This window comes from Salvelinus sp. IW2-2015, linkage group LG2 (assembly GCF_002910315.2).
Source record: "Salvelinus sp. IW2-2015 linkage group LG2, ASM291031v2, whole genome shotgun sequence".
Taxonomy (NCBI): Eukaryota; Metazoa; Chordata; class Actinopteri; order Salmoniformes; family Salmonidae; genus Salvelinus; species Salvelinus sp. IW2-2015.
Window position 1 is genome coordinate 6,909,283 of NC_036839.1, and position 17,176 is coordinate 6,926,458.

The following is a 17,176-nucleotide window of genomic DNA, read 5'->3' on the forward strand; positions in this document are numbered from 1 at the left end:
GATATAGGTAAAAACCCATGTACTGTAAGTAAGAATACAAAAAAAGGGGTTATAGCTAAATATACCATATCCACAAATATTCCAAATTACACTTCCTTACCTTTCCATAAACAGCAACATTATTTTTATCCACATATGGCAGCTTGGTCAGGTACCTAAGAAAATACGGGAGGGTATTAAAGTCTAACATTTCTGAAATGGAATGAATCAGTTCCCATCGAGTCAACAATTTCTTTCAACAGTATCCATGAGAGCTTTCAGATGGTGTTCAGATCATGCTCCAGTACATACTCTACTGCTGCGATCTGGTCCTGCACCTCCACGGTTCCCAAACGCTGGTGGACTTCATGCAGGACCCTCTGGCCCAGGAACCCACTCCCACTGCCGTCCAGGCGAGCCACGATGACGTTATCCGAGCTGACCAGAACAGAGTCCCAGTCAAGAACAAACTGGTCACTCACCGCCTGGCCACCGGGGGCACTGTCACTATGGAACACCATGAAAGTTGGTCAAATTGAACTTACCATCAAGGTGCAATATGAGTGACTTCTGGTGTGTTCAGTGCTCATTGGAATATCGTTATTTCCTAGTAGTCATAAAGACAACAGGAGTGTGTTCAAGTGTTTTTGAAGTCATAACAACTTTCAACCACTGACATATGAGCTAGGTAGCTAATAATGAGTTAACTAGATTGGTAACATTGACAAAAGGGTAAAACTAGTTAGATTATTCACATTATTAAAGTTCAATTCTGCCACTTTTCAACCTCATACTCATTTCTCCAGCACCATACCAGTGTCTAAATATGTTAAAATTGCATGTTTCTATAATCTGTGGTTAAAAAGACGAGAAGAAATTACCTAAAAAATGCTTCTCTGTTACATCAAAGGCTAGGATTAGGAAAAACTGATTTTCAAAACCTGCAATGAGTTTTTTTGCTTACTCCCTATTGCGAATCTCATAGTGATTGAAAATCAGAGTTTAAAAACAATGTTTTAACTTGTGATCATCGGTTACAAGTGCATCGCAGTACTAGCTGTGCCACCAGAGATTCTGGGTTCGAGCCCAGGCCGCGACCGGGAGGCCCATGGGGCGGCGCACAATTGGCCCAGGCGTCGTCCGGGTTAGGGAGGGTTTGGCCGGCAGGGATATCCTTGTCTCATCGCGCACTAGCGACTCCTGTGGCGGGCCGGGCGCAGTGCACGTTGACCAGGTCGCCAGATGTACGGTGCTTCCCCCGACACATTGGTGCGGCTGGCTTCCAGGTTGGATGTGCATTGTCTCAAGAAGCAGTGCGGCTTGGTTGTGTTTCGGAGGATGCATGACTCTTGACCTTCGCCTCTCCCGAGTCCGTACGGGAGTTGCAGCGATGAGACAAGACAGTACCTACTACCAATTGGATACCACGAAATTGGGGAGAAAAGGGGGTAGAAAAAAAGAAAAAAGAAAAAAAAGAAAAAGTAAAAGGTCAATGATGAAATGTCCCAAAAAACTCTAAACTCAGTTATCACCTTCTGGTTTCCAACTTGTAACTCTTATGTGGAGGATCTGTCAAGTGGTTAGTTCCGTGTCGGAATGTTGGATTTACGAATTTCCGACAGCACCATTCATTCTATATCACAATCCATCCAATTGGCGACAGATGTTCATGCAAACATAAAAAAAACACTATGCGCATTTTCCCACCAGAGATGTAATTCCATCAAATTGACTCCTTGCGGATAGAAGGATGTGTGTGACGATGTAGTGGACACAAAAGTTACTTTTCTGGTTAAATTCCCATGCACCGAATACAATATACAAGTTAAATGGGTTTCCATCTCATTTTCAACTCTACAGATGGTTTTGTCACAAAATTATGAATGCTGATTGGCTAAAATTGTTTTCCAGCTGGTGTCTATTCGACAAGTTACTACCGGCTAAATCTATGACGCAAAAATGCCTATTTACTCTGTTCCACCTGACTGCGCAATCCACTGTCTCATCAGCCCAGCCGGGCACTTTATAACTTTTTATAAACATCTCCACTATAAAAAGCATCTAGACATTATCTCACATTTCTTTTAGACTAACATTTAGTTTTCAACAGCGGAGATTTGTAAAAACCTTGCTTTCTGTCTCAAAGACATTTGCAACATTGTTTCAATATTCAAATTTGATCTCCAGCTTTCCCATAGTAATGAACATGACGGGAGTCGGGACGAGACCGACAGGCAGTGTTTCTCAGTCAGTCAAAATCATGAATCAGCTGCCATCATTGTTATGGATATACAGTGCATTCGGAAAGTATTCAGACCCGTTGACATTTCCACATTTTGTTACGTTACGGCCTTATTCTAAAATTAATTAAATAGTTTTTTCCCCCTCATCAATCTACACAAAATACCCATAATGACAAAGCAAAAACAGGTTTGTAGAAATTTTTGAAAATGTTAAAAAATATATGTATATGACATTTACATAAGTATTCAGACCCTTTACTCAGTACATTGTTGAAGCACCTTTATCAGTGATTACAGCCTCGAGTCTTATTGGGTATTACGCTACAAGCTTGGCACACCTGTATTTGGGAGTTTCTCCCATTCTTCTCTGCAGATCCTCTCAAGCTCTATCAGGTTGGATGGGGTGAGTCACTGCACAGGTATTTTCAGGTCTCGCTAGAGATGTTCAAGTTCGGGCTCTGGTTGTGCCACTCAATGACATTCAGAGACTTGTCGCGAAGCCACTCCTGCGTTGTCTTGGCTGTGTGCTTAGGAAGGTGAACCTTTTCTCCAGATCGCTCAGGACTCCAGGTCCTGAGCGATCTGGAGCAGGTTTTCATCAAGGATCTCTCCGTACTTTGCTCCGTTCATCTTTACCTCGATCCTGACAAGTCTCCCAGTCCCTGTCGCTGAAAAACATCCCACAGAATGATGCTGCCACCACCATGCTTCCCCATAGGGATAGTCCAGATTTTCTCCAGAAGTGACGCTTGGCATTCACGCCAAAGAGTTCAATCTTGGTTTCATCAGACCAGAGAATCTTGTTTCTCATGGTCTGAGAGTCCTTTAGGTGCCTTTTGGCAAACTCCAAGCGGGCTTTCATGTGCCTTCTACTGAGGAGTGGCTTCCGTCTGGCCACTCTACCATAAAGGCCTGAATGGTGGAGTGCTGCAGAGATGATTATCCTTCTAGAAGGTTCTCCCATCTCCACAGAGGAACTCTGCAGCTCTGTCAGAGTTACCATTGGAGTCTAGGTCACCTCCCTGACCAAAACCCTTATCCCCAATAGCTCAGTTTGGCCGAGCGGCCAGCTCTAGGAAGAGACTTGGTGGTTCCAAACTTCTTCAATTTAAAAATTATGGAGGCCACTGTGGTCTTGGGGACCTTCAATGCTGCAGATTGTTTTTGGTACCATTCCCTAGATCTGTGCCTCGACACAATTCTGTCTAGGTGCTCTCGGACAATTCCTTCGAACTTATGGCTTGGTTTTTTCTCTGACATGCACTGTCAACGGTGGGACCTTATGTAGACACGTGTGCCTTTCCAAATCATGTCCAATCAATTGAATTTACCACAGGTGGACTCCAATCAAGTTGTAGAAACAGGATGCACCTGAGCTCAATTTCGAGTCTCATAGCAAATAAGTAAATATTTTATTTTGTATATATTTGCAAACATTTATAAAAACCTGTTTTTGCTTTGTCATTATGGGGTATTGTGTGTAGAATGATGAGGAAAATAATTGATTTAATCAATTTTAGAAGTCTAACTTAACAAAATTTGAAAAAAAGTCAAGGTGTCTGAAAACTTTCCAAATGCACTGTCTACAAAAAAATGTTATTGAAAAAAGGTCAAACAAAACGAAGTGCAGCTAGTTTGCAGTCTTTCCAGCTTCAGTTTGAGGTGATTGTGTTAGCTGTGTTATTGAATAACAGTGTCCTGACGAGTGAGCACATTTTCTAGGCGAAATTGCACCTCATTAGCTCATTGTTATGGATATATCCAAATAAATGTCACTAGAAAACAGCTCAAACAAATCCAAATGCAGCTTCTTTGCTGTTATTCTAGCTGCAGATTTTGACGTGACGGTAAGTTAGCCGTAGTTGGCTAGCTAGCAAGCAAGGGATAAGAACGTTGCCAGCCAGTATGGTAATAGCATATTTAGAATGAACTGGGTTGCGTCCATAGATACAGAACAACAACCCTAGATTTGTGTCGGGACTAAATCTTGTGGAAGGATGAAATAGTATGAATAAATAAATCTAAATAAGGTTTTTAATGAAAATATGTCAATCATTATTTGAATATGTTTTGAATAACCTGTTGTATTGGGGCGGCAGGTAGCCAGTGACCGAAACGCTGCTAGATCGAATCCCCGAGCTGACAAGGTAAAAATCTTTCATTCTGCCCCTGAACAATGCAGATAACCCACTGTTCCTAGGCCGTTATTGTAAATAAGAATTAGTTCATATTAACTGACTTGCCTAGATAAATAAAGGTTAAAGTATATATATTTTTTAAATAAACGTGATAATGCCCTCAAAGCCGATGTTTGAAGGATTTATTGGCACGGTTTGCCGGCCCGAGACGCAATATCCGTGCAAATATATCCTCAACACCGGCTTCTCGAGCATTATCACTTAATTATCCACTCTGGTTTTGACACGTGCGCTCTAACCAACAGCTCACAGATATACAGTTCGGGTAGGCTAGCCTACATGAGATTATTATGGACAAAACAGCCAGATTATATTTATTTGTCAAAGAGCAGCCAAGAATTGATCAAAGGAGCATCAAGCTCATCATCGTGTACTTTTACCACCCTGTGAAGTTCATCATCATTTATTTAATCTGTAGCCAAATGAACTGCATGCTTTCCTGAGTCGTAGTGGGAGGACCACACTAACATATCGCCGTGTGACTCCAAGTTTACATTGATATGATGGTTATTATATCAATATTCCGGATTAAAGGCCACCATTTCTCACAATTGATTTTACAGACACAAAAAGATCCCACCTTGTCTAACGTATTTAGTTTTTTCAACATTTGGAAAGTTGACAGAAAATTTTGCAGTTTCCATCAGGCCTGTCGTGACATTTTTTTTTTTATCTGACATGTACTTTACTCGCATAAAAAGGTTGGATGGAAATCTGGTTACTGATACAGAAATAAGACTTTTTGGAAAATCACTATCTGGATAAACACACTACACAGACACTTATTTTCTAAGTCCCTGGAGTGATATAGAGAATGACAATAGTCTTTATTTTGATCCCTCAATAATCTCAGGAGAAATGTTGAGGCGAAACTTGGTTCTGCCATTGCTCTAAAACAACATTCAATCTGAAGCCATTGATAAGGATAAGGATTTATGGAAATGTCACATCCAGTACCCTCCAAGATAAGGATTGGTGAAGGGTAGGATACGTACAGGATCAGCAGAAGTGGATACGCTGTGGCCTCATCAAAATCTATTGGCATGGTCAGCTCCAGACGAAGTGCTATAAAATAAATCAGAATTCCCTTACACCTCAAATGCACATTGATTATACTAAGTACCAATCAGGCTTCCAAATGTAGTATCTTAACATATCATCTTTATTTCTACAATGAGAATCTTGAGAGAATCTTCATATGTTAACCTGTTCTGATTGCATGATATTATGATTTGACAAATGACATGTTACATCGCTCGACAAAATGACCAAGCAACTGATTACATTGCAGGCAAATGTACATGTATGGCAGCATACATACAAATCAAGAGTGAAAAAACATGGACAAAAGGCAATCCTTGAAATGGAGCTAGAAATTGAGGTGCAGTCTCCATTCAGAAGCCTTAATGAAATGCAGCACATTGTGTCTAATTGCACACACGGTTCAGAGTGAAGAACCCATATGGCGAGCCTTCCCGTCTAATTGGATTAGTAGATTGGCAGGCTTCTCATTCCAGAGCTGATTCATAATCACCTCACAAAGCTGTGCACCTGTTCTTTTAATTGTGTTTATCCCTGGTATCTGCTTATTATGTACTCCGGCACTGCAAGCTCCATGGCTCACACTACATCTAAAAACCCTGCCTGTCGAATTGTCTGCATGTAGCAGGTCAACAGCTGAAATATGTTACCTGTTACTTTGCTATTATTCCATGAATGAACCACATGAGGGACAAGTATGATGATTCATGATGATGCTGATGATGACAATGATGCTGACAACTATGATTACAGTGACAGCGGTAGTGACGGTAATGATGATGTTAATGCCCAAAGATGATTATGAAGATGATGGTCACGATGATAGAATGATCATGAGAAAGATTGGATTGTCATACCAAAGTTGTTGATTTGTAGGGTCCTGATATCTCTCCTTGGTATATTCCTATATATCAGTGCATCTCTTAGTGCGGTGTTCTTCTCCAAAGTGTAATTCTCTATATACAGAGATGGAAAAATAAATATTTGGATTAACCAGACATATAATCTCTCTTAAATCCGTCATTGTAAAGCATTATGTTTTAATATCTGCATAGACTCCTAATTGCATATAATGTTATTAAATGTATTTGCATGTACAGTGCCTTCAGAAAGTATTCACACCCCTTGACTATTTGCACATTTTGGGTTGTTAGAGCCTGAATTTATAATGGATTCAACGAGATGTTGTGTCACTGGCCTACACACAAAACCTCATCATTTCAAAGTGGAATTATGTTTTTAGAAATGTTTACAAATTAATAAAAAAATGAAAAGCTGAAATGTCTGGCAGCCCTAAATACGTTTTGCTTAGAAATTTGCTTAACTAGTCACATAATATATTACACAGAGTCACTCTGTCTGCAATAATAGTGTTTAACCTGATTTTTCAATGACTACCTCATCTCTGTACGTCACATATACAATTATCTGTAAGGGCCCTCAATTGAGCAGTGAATTTCAAACACAGAATCAATGTTTACATATGTTACATTACTCATCTCATATGTATATACTGTATTTTATACCATCTATTGCGTCTTGCCTATGCTACTAGGCCATCGCTCATCCATATATTTATATGTACATATTCTTATTCCATCCCTTTACATTTGTGTGTATAAGGTAGTTGTTGGGGAATTGTTAGATGACTTGTGAAGATACTACTGCACTGTCGGAACTAGAGGCACAAGCATTTCGTTAGATATTACTGAGCTTTCGGAACTAGAGGCACAAGCATTTCTCTATACCTCCGTTAACATCGGCTAACCATATGTATGTGACCAATAACATTTGATTTATATTTTTGAACCACAAAGACCAGGGAGGTTTTCCAATGCCTCGCAAAGAATGCCACCTGTTTTAAGGTGAGTAAAAAATAAAAAAGCAGACATTGAATATCTGTTTCAGCGCGGTGAAGTTCGGCAGTGGCTCGCCCATTACGGCGTTAGGGGTGGCGACCCACTTGTGATTGGTCTTTTTTTTGGTATATATATGTATATCGCAATGCTAGTGGCGTCACTACAGACCCTGGTTTGATCCCGGGTTGTATCACAACTGGCCTTGATCGGGAGTCCCACAGGGTGGGGCACAATTGTCCCAGAGTCCGGGTTAGAGGAAGGTTTGACCGGGGTAGGCCATCATTGTAAATAGTCTTTTTTTATTTTTTATTTACCAAATAGCAGTAAGCAGTTACTTACTGCTCTGCCCCTCAGTGACTGCCAGCAGCGCCTGTTCCGCCTCCATGTGTGCAAAATCCGCGAGAACATTGCTTGGATTGTGTTGCCAGCTATTTGCTATGAGTGGGAACAGCCCCAATGAAATCACAGGATTTCATAGCATAAATTACACCCGCAAAAAGTAAATGGACCATCCAGGGGGGCTCAAATATGCATTGGTTCAGTCAGAACTTCTGGGTCTGCTCTAGTCTCCTCCTCCCAATGAGTCTCTCGCGCCAAACGGCTTACTTTCCGCATGTGAGACTACAATAGCTCTGCCTTATTAGGCAAAAAGCAAATTGATTAACTTGTAATTAAATTATCATAGAAGTCTTAGGAGCCTGGGATCTGATAAACCAGAAAACTACATCCAACAAGAGTCAAAGGACAGATGGATACCCCACCTAGAATCTTCTCATCGCAGATCTGGTAGGACAAAAAATCATGGCCAATTGTATCGTTTCCCCCTGATGTTGTTTATCAGGTTCTACTGTAGGTGACAGGGCGACATGTTGTGTGGACTAAAACAGCATAAAACTTGGTGTATCACAAGGCATGATCAAATTGATCATTCAGCTACAGTAATTTTGAGAAACACTGAGAAATTCGTTGGTCGTTTTAGCTGTTAGCTTGCTGGCTAGTTATCTCCCATGCCAATTTCAAGTCTTTCTAAACTCATATCTGACTAACTCGGAAATATGAAGTTATTTCAGAATGAACATTTACTGGCTAGCGCGTCATGCTTTGTGATATTATGATAGATAGCTATCCCCAGTTAGATAATGTGTTTTCACTTATTGCATCTGTATGCTGATTGCGTTCTCCCTGTTGCACTCGTTCGTTCGTGAGCTGGCTGCTCGTTCTAAATAGTATAATCTAATCTGTTTAAAACATGTGCAGCAGTGGTTATTCGGTTTTTGACATGCAAAAGTGAAATAGGTGTATTTATGCTGTCGTTCAAATGCACAGATTACTTTATACTGTATATCTTATCAAAGAGACTACCGGTAGTTCAAAAACTTGACATCATATTTTTATTGGCCTGCGGTTTTGTTGACGACTCCAACCATCTCGCGCCACGGTTATTAATTACACTTTGTATGGTCTATCAACACACCCAGTCACTACAAAGATACAGACGTCCTTCCTAACTCAGTTGCCGGAGAGGAAGGAAACTGCTTAGGGATTTCATCATGAGGCCAATGGTGACTTTAAATCAGTTACAGAGTGTAATGGCTGTGATAGGAGAAAACTGAAGATGGATCAACAACATTGTAGTTACTCCACAATGCTAACCTAAATGACAGAGTGAAAAGAAGGAAGCTCTACAGAATAAAAAATATTCAAAAAATGTCCTGAATACAAAGCGTTTTGTTTGGGGAAATTCCAACACAAAGTATCACTGAGTACCACTCTTCATATTTTCAAGCATGTTGGTGGCTCCATCATGTTATGGGTATGCTTGTCATAAGCTTGAAAATCTATGGCAAGACTTGAAAACGGCTGTCTAGCAATGATAAACAACCAACTTGACAGAGCTTGAAGAATTAAAATAATAATAATGTGCAAATATTGTACAATCCAGGTGTGCAAAGCGCTTAGAGACTTACTGTCACGTCTACTCCCGCTCCCCCTCTCTGGCGCTCATTGTCACCAGTTTACTTATTATTGCGCACGCCTGCAACTTATGAGGCTCTACCGGACTCCATCACATCTATGCTTACCTCCCCTATATCTGTCACTCCCTTTGGTTCTTTCCCCAGGCAGTATTAGTTATGTTTCGCATGTCCAGACGCTACTCTTCTTTTGTATTGTTCCATGTTCTATTTATTACTAAATTCACCCCCTGTACATGCGTCCCAACTCCCAGTGTCAGCGTTACACTTACCCAGAAAGAAACAGCTGTAATTGCTGCCAAAGGTGATTTTAACATGTATTGACTCGGGGCGTGAATACTTATGTCAATTAGATATTTTGTATTTCATTTTCAATACAATTGCAAAAATGTCTAAAAACAGGTTTTTACTTTGTCATTATGGAGTATTGTGTGTACCAGAGATGGGTGAGAAAAACAATCTATTTGATCCATTTTGAATTCAGGCTTTAACCCAACAAAATGTGGAATCAAGGGGTATGAATACGTTCTACTTTCCTAATATCCTAAAATAGACACATCCATAGTTGAAAATTAAACCCATTTTACTGAAACGAGCAGCATAATCAAATCATATGGTAGAACTGATTCAATAGACACGATTCCTGTAATTTAATCACATTACCATATCTGTTCACACACATTTTTCCAAACACGTCCCACTCAATGCACACACATGCTTTAGGATACCCAGGATTCATTTAAATATTGTACCACGTCCACATCCATCTAAATGAGGATCAAATTGCTAGGAAACTGATTCAGCGATATACATTTGTTGTGGCCCCACGGAGGATGTAATGATGCAACTTTAATGAGTGAATTAATCAACATCACTCACGCACTGTGCCTTCAAAGGAAGAAGAGGTTGATCATTTATCTACTCCAGTATCCTAGACTGCTTTACAAATGGCATTTTATTCCCTATTTAGAGCATTACTTTTGACCAGGTCCCATGGGTCAACAGGCTGGATGCTGCAGTAAATAGTATAGAACCAGGTGTACTCCCGGGTGTAACTCCCTGAATTAAGTATAAAACCTTGACCTGCTAAAAAATGTCCTTTCTTCCCCTCATCCCACTGTTCTTCCTTTCTTACACAAGCAAGCAGTGTACACACAGTGCCATGGTTGCTATGGTTTGAATTGATGGTGCTCTTGTACTTACTGCTCATGTCATTCAGTTTGTAAAGGGTGGTTCTTGGTATACCGGGACCTGCAGAAACGAGACCAAGTATAACCATTTTTGTTCTTGTAAGAATTTCTAATCATTTGTTAAGCATTTCATGACAACATTTTAAATCTCAATGAATGTCTGCTAATTATTATTGTAATTTATATGTTGTACATTCAACTGAAAATGGTATATAAAACACACTGCAAAATTACAGGTGGCATGTATCCAACTCAGATTGAACTGATTATCTTTATTGAACTATTACCTCTACAGTTCAGCAGGACATACTGATTGTCTGGGTTGAAGACTGCATCGTAGTAGGAGCATTGTGTTTTGAACAGGGAGCAGGTCAGGCATTCACGTTGAAATGGGTTTACCGCCGACACTCTGATTGAAAGAAGTCGAGAAAATACTATACGGTAAGAGGTCAGAGTCAAATTAACTTGAGAGCTTGGTCTCTACAATATACAGTGAATTCGGAAAGTATTCAGACCCCATGACTTTTTCCACATTTTGTTAAGCTTCAGCCTTATTCTAAAATGTATTAAACAGTTTTTTTCCTTCATCAATCTACACACACAATACCCTCTTGGGTATGACGGTAAAAGCTTGGCACACCTGTATTTGCGGAGTTTATTCCATTCTTCTCGGCAGATCCTCTCAAGCTCTGTCAGGTTGGATAGGGAGTGTCACTGCACAGTTATTTTCAGGTCTCTCCAGAGATGTTTCATCGGGTTCAAGTCCGGGTTCTGGTTGGGCCACTTAAGGACATTCAGAGACTTATCCTGAAGCCACTCCTGCGTTGTCGTGGCTGTGTGCTTAGGGTCGTTATCCTGTTGAAAGATGAACCTTCACCCCAGTCTGAGGTCCTAACCGCTCTGGAGCAGGTTTTCATCAAGGATCTCTCCGTACTTTACTCTGTTCATCTTTCCCTTGATCCTGACTAGTCTCCCAGTCCCTGCCACTGAAACATATCCCATAGCATGATGCTGCCACCACCATGCTTCAAGTAGCGATGGTGCCAGGCTTCCTCCAGAAGTGACACTTGGCATTTATTCCAAATAATTTTGTTTCTCATAGTCTGAGAGTCCTTAGGTGCGTTTTGGCAAACTCCAAGCGGGCTGTCAGGTGCCTTTTACTGAGGATTGGCTTCCGTCTGGCCACTCTACCATAAAGGTCTGATTGGTGGAGTGCTGCAGAGATGGTTGTCCTTCTGGAAGTTTCTCCCATCTCCACAAAGGAACTCTGCAGCTCTGTCAGAGTGACCATTGGGTTCTTGGTCAACTCCCTGACCAAGGCCCTTCTCCCCCGATTGTTCAGTTTGGCCAGGTGGCCAGCTCTAGGAAGTGTCTTAGTGGTTCCAAACTTCTTCCATTTAAGAATGATGGAGGGCACTGTGTTCTTGGGGACATTCAATGCTGCAGACAGTTTTTGGTACCTCTCCCGAGATCTATGCCTCGACACAATCCTGTCTCGGAGCTCTACGGACAATTCCTTTGGCCTCATGGCTTGGTTTTTGCTCTGACATGCACTGTCAATGTGGGACATTATACAGACTGGTGTGTGCCTTTCTAAATCATGTCCAATCAATTGAACTTACCACAGGTGGACTCCAATCAAGTTGTAGAAATATCTCAAGGATGATCAATGGAAACAGGAAACAGCTCAATTTCGAGTCTCATAGCAAAGGGTCTGAATACCTATGTAAATACGTATATACTGTATATATATATTTTTTTTTTTACATTTGCAAAAAATTCTAAACACCTGTTTTCACATTGTCATTTGGGGTGTTGTGTGTAGAATGATATTGTGTAGAATGATATAAAAATATTTAATACATTTTAGAATAAGGCTGTAACGTATCAAAATGTGGAAAAAGTCAAGGGGTCTGCATACTTTCCGAATGCACTGTACCTCTAGACAAATGTTTGGACCAGAGTTGATATCTGTTGGACGTCTAACATCTGCATATTGGCAATTACTATACTTTCTATTTAAATGAATGTATACAGTACCTGTACAGTTGTCTTTGTATTGAACTATCTTCTGTGCTAAGGAAATAACTATAGAAAGACAGAAGAAAATATTTTGTTATGATCCATGTTGTCGGTATGACATTCCTGAACATAATTTTGCAACTGAATTCAGCCCTACATCGAAGGCATGTCAGAGTAGGGTTGCAAAATTCCGGTAACTTTCCCAAAATTCCCAGGTTTTCCAGTAATCCTAGTTGGAGGATTCTGAATTTTCTGCTTATTCCCTCCTGATTACGTGAATCTTCCACTGGGATTTTGGGAAAGTTACCAGAATTGTGCAACCCTATGTCAGAGTATGGTCTGAGTATCAGTCATGTACACTGTATCTGCTTCCTCATCATACTCCAGGATCTGAGACACCTCCCAGCTGCCAGAGGTCAGGTGGCGCATGTTGACCTCATCACCATTGAACTGAGCAGGGAAACAAAACAAACACACATTACATCATCTGCAGCGGCACGCTAGACGCAACATAACCTTGTATAGCCCATGTGCGATGCATGACAAAACAAGGCAGTAAACATGTCGTCCCCCATGAATGATGCAGCGCCCCCCCCCCCTTTTGGGTCAATCAGTATAATTTGACGCATGACGCATCATTCACCCAAGTTTCATCCAAATCAGGTCAGTGGTGTCTGAGATATCACATGGGTTAGCTAGACTCATATCCCTTGACATGTGTTCCAAATTTCATCACTCTGAGTCAAACAGATCAAGAGATATAAACATGTGCTCATCACTGTGTGGTCGATATGAATGAGTCTTGACAGTGTTTACAACATGTTGTAAAAATAGGAACATCTTTGACTGATTGTATATGCATTTACAGTATGTACTAGACCATGCCCAAGTGAAAGTTGAGGTCAAATGGTGTGAGGGGCGTGACCTTTCAAAGTTCGCATTTTCAATCTCTTGTTATAGCGCCACCATCTGGCCAATCAATGTAATTTTGTAAATGCCGGATCTCCATGGCAAGACGCATTACTCACACAAGTTTCTTCAAAATCAAGCCAGGTCTGTCTGAGATGTCGTGTGTGACTAACGTATTAACGCACTAACGGACGGAGACAGGTCCACAGTCCCCTCCCCAATTTCATCATGGGGGACAACAGAGAGCGAATAACCTAATTGAGACTTTCTTTACCACAACTAGGACAGCTGAACATCCTACCTGGTCAGATATCATGGTGATATGGTGGAATGACCCTCGTCCGCCATGTTTTATAGGCATGGTCAGGAAGAAGGTATTCCCATCCTTGGAAAACAATGGCTCTTCATTCTGTAAGAAAAATGAGTGTAGCCAACTGGTCATGACCAGAAAAACACGTTTAACAGGCGGATTTTCTGGTTTTGCAAGGTATTTCCTTTGTATCCCTCTCCAGTGAAAAGTATTGCACAATATATGTAGCTAAAGAAATTCTTGAATGAACTTGTGTAATATCTGTGCAATAACAATATGACAAACCTTATGCATGCTTACCTGACGGTCAAGCCACTTCTCTGATGTAATCACATGTTTCTGAGGGGGAAACAGAGAGCGGTTGGTGCAGGGTATATGTGTCTGCTGTTCAAACCTTTAACTGTAGACATGGACAACCCATCGGGCCTTTCACAGCGCAAAGACAGTAACGTGTACAGTACCACTCAAAAGTTTGGACACACCTACTCATACAAGGGCTTTTCTTTATTTTTATTATTTTCTTTTTACTTAACACTTATTTTTCTTAACCGCATTGTTGGTTAGGGACTTCTAAGCAAGCATTTCACTYTAAGGTCTACTACACCTGTTGTATTCGGCACATGTGACAAATACAATTTGATTTGAAGGCCTGATTCATGCAGTCTCCTCTCAACAGTTGATGTTGAGATGTGTCTGTTACTTGAACTCTGTAAAGCATTTATTTGGGCTGCAATTTCTGAGGCTGGTAACTGTAATGAACTTATCCTCTGCAGCAGAGGTAACTCTGGGTCTTCCTTTCCTGTGGCGGTCCTCATGAGAGCCAGTTTCATCATAGCGCTTGATGGTTTTTGCGATTGCACTTGAAGAAACTTTCAAAGTTCTTGAAATCTTCCGCATTGACTGACCTGCATGTCTTAAAGTAATGATGGACTGTCATTTCTATTTGGTTATTTGAGCTGTTCTTGCCATAATATGGACTTGGTCTTTTACCAAATAGGGATATCTTCTGTATACCACCCTTACCTTGTCACAACACAACTGATTGGCTCAAATGCATTAAGAAGGAAAGAAATTCCACAAATTAACTTTTAACAAGGCACACCTGTTAATTGAAATGCATCTCATGAAACTGGTTGAGAGAATGCCAACAAGTGCTCAGCATATGTGGGAACTCCTTCAAGACTGTTGGAAAAGCATTCCAGGTGAAGCTGGATGAGAGAATGCCTAGAGTGTGCAAAGCTGTCAAGGCAAAAGGTGGCTAATTTGAAGAACCTAAAATATAAAATATATTTTGATTTGTTTCACACTTTTTTGGTTACTACCTGATTCCATATGTGTTACTTCATAGTTTTGATGTCTTCACTATTATTCTACAATGTAGAAAATAGTAGAAAATAAAGAAAATCCCTTGAATGAGTTGGTGTGTACAAACTTTTGACTTTTACTGTACATGCTCACTTTTAGACATGCCCCCATGGTGACCTCACATAGCGACAGAATGGAGGTGTTCTGGGCTCGGTTTAACCAGCGCACACCGATCTTCTCCTCTGTGACCCATGTCACCATGGTTATGTAGTAGTCACTATAGTGGACAAAGGGCCATTGGGACACAATTAAATACATGTTTTTTATTTAAAAAACAAAATGATATGCTGCCAACTGGGGCTTAATGAACGACATGTTGCAATCGTTGTCTTTTTTAATTGAACATGCTGGTCTCTTCATAGAAACAAGATTGTTCAATTGATACCTTTTTTCAAAGCTGTTGGGAGGTCGCAGTTCAGTTGTCTGGGATCCCCCATCCAAGGTGACGACGTAAAGCTTAACAGTGGGATTGACCTGCCCCACCTAAAACACAAATCGAAAAACCACATGCACAACAGTTTTCAAAGTGCTCACCCACCATTGAGAGCACGGAGAGCACACACATGGTACATAGAATACTTTATAATCTATACATAGAAGGCATGTACAGTTTGTGATATACAGCCCCACAACATTCTGCTATGTGCTTTTCATGTTTTGAAATGCCAGCATTCATAAACAGTCCCTCATCAGAGAATATAATGACCAGGGAGAATCACAAATGGAGTAAGCGAGAGTTGTGTTGCGCAGAAGCCTTCAAGGCCCATCTTAACTAGGCTATTGTTTTCTCCCAGATGAGCTCAGTCCTCCCCTTAAAGCATGCAGCTCATTAGTCTATCAGGGCTGGAGGAGTCCCATACCACAGATCCTAACTTGAAGATGACAGGAGTCAAACTTTGGCTTTCACTGCACTGATATTGCCAACCCCATTATAACCTTGCTCCGCTATTCTCTTTTTTCGGCATAATCGGGTCTCTGGGTGAAAGGAAAAAACAGTATGCCAACTGATATTCCAAGAGAGATTCATTCTCTTCTTCGCCGACTCCCTCGATATTAGCCTGCCTCTCTTGTGGGTATGTGCAAAATTCTCATTGTTTTAATTAATTTTTTTTGGTTTTTGTTTTTTGTTTTGTATGGTTGCGTTGTGTTAAAAACCTTTTGTTATTTGCCCGGGGGTTGTTGTTTATGTGTTACGTTACCTGTGTGTGTGTGTGTGTGTGTGTGTGTGTGTGTGTGTGTGTGTGTGTGTGTGTGTGTGTGTGTGTGTGTGTGTGTGTGTGTGTGTGTGTGTGTGTGTGTGTGTGTGTGTGTGTGTGTGTGTGTGTGTGTGTGTGTGCGTGTGTGCGTAGCTGAGCGATCAAAACTTGCTGTGGTTTATTAAGAAGATTCCCTCCCTCTCTGACTCAAATTATTTGTCTGGGCGAGGCAACCTTCCCCTACCCCACTGCCCCCTTGCCCCTCAGAGGTAGCCCCACTCTTCCCCTCCAGATCAGAGGATGGTAGAGCATCACCTCTCCTTAAAACAAGAAAGGATTTTTTTAACCAGGATGAAAAAAGCTAAAGCCAAAAAGCCCTGTGCAGGTTTAATTATTCATTCCACCTGTAATATGATGAAGATGTTTCTTRTTTATGCCCTGGAAGAGCCAGGAGAGGGCTTTGGGTACATGGCTACTCTACACAGAATGTGCTTGTTAAATGTAAGAGTCTGGTAAGTACACCGTGCTGTTGAGTGGAACAAACTACCACAGCAACTCAAAGCTATCCCGACCGTAACTTCATTTTTTTTAAATCTCAAAAGCTGGCTGATGATTGAACAATAGAACCATTGTTCATGTCTGTATCTATGTAATGTTTCTGTATCTAGAGTATACTGTTTTCATGAGCTGAAATAAAAGATCGCAGAAAGTTTCCATATGCACAAAAAGCTTATTTTTCTTAAATGTTGCGCACAAATTTGTTTACATCCCTGTTAGTGAGCATTTCTTCTTTGCCAAGATAAACCATCTACCTGACAGGSGTCGCATATCAAGAAGCTGATTAACCAGCATCCGGCTTCTTCACCTGTGAAGAAGTGGGACAGAAGTGGG

At 40.9% G+C, this 17,176-nt stretch overlaps 1 protein-coding gene across 1 annotated transcript in view; it reads right to left on the reverse strand.

Annotated features, from left to right (window-relative positions):
• LOC111972657 (inactive dipeptidyl peptidase 10-like) overlaps window positions 1-17,176 on the reverse strand; it is a 68,193-nt gene that overhangs the window by 3,522 nt on the left and 47,495 nt on the right. The window contains exons 10-21 of the mRNA XM_070449295.1: window positions 15,475-15,572; window positions 15,183-15,306; window positions 14,025-14,063; window positions 13,716-13,823; window positions 12,864-12,955; window positions 12,524-12,571; window positions 10,771-10,892; window positions 10,497-10,544; window positions 6,319-6,417; window positions 5,416-5,485; window positions 292-486; window positions 101-155 (exon numbers count right to left, since the gene is read on the reverse strand). Of these exons, the coding sequence (XP_070305396.1) occupies window positions 101-155; window positions 292-486; window positions 5,416-5,485; window positions 6,319-6,417; window positions 10,497-10,544; window positions 10,771-10,892; window positions 12,524-12,571; window positions 12,864-12,955; window positions 13,716-13,823; window positions 14,025-14,063; window positions 15,183-15,306; window positions 15,475-15,572 (1,098 nt within the window). The remainder of the gene's footprint in view (window positions 1-100; window positions 156-291; window positions 487-5,415; window positions 5,486-6,318; window positions 6,418-10,496; window positions 10,545-10,770; window positions 10,893-12,523; window positions 12,572-12,863; window positions 12,956-13,715; window positions 13,824-14,024; window positions 14,064-15,182; window positions 15,307-15,474; window positions 15,573-17,176) is intronic.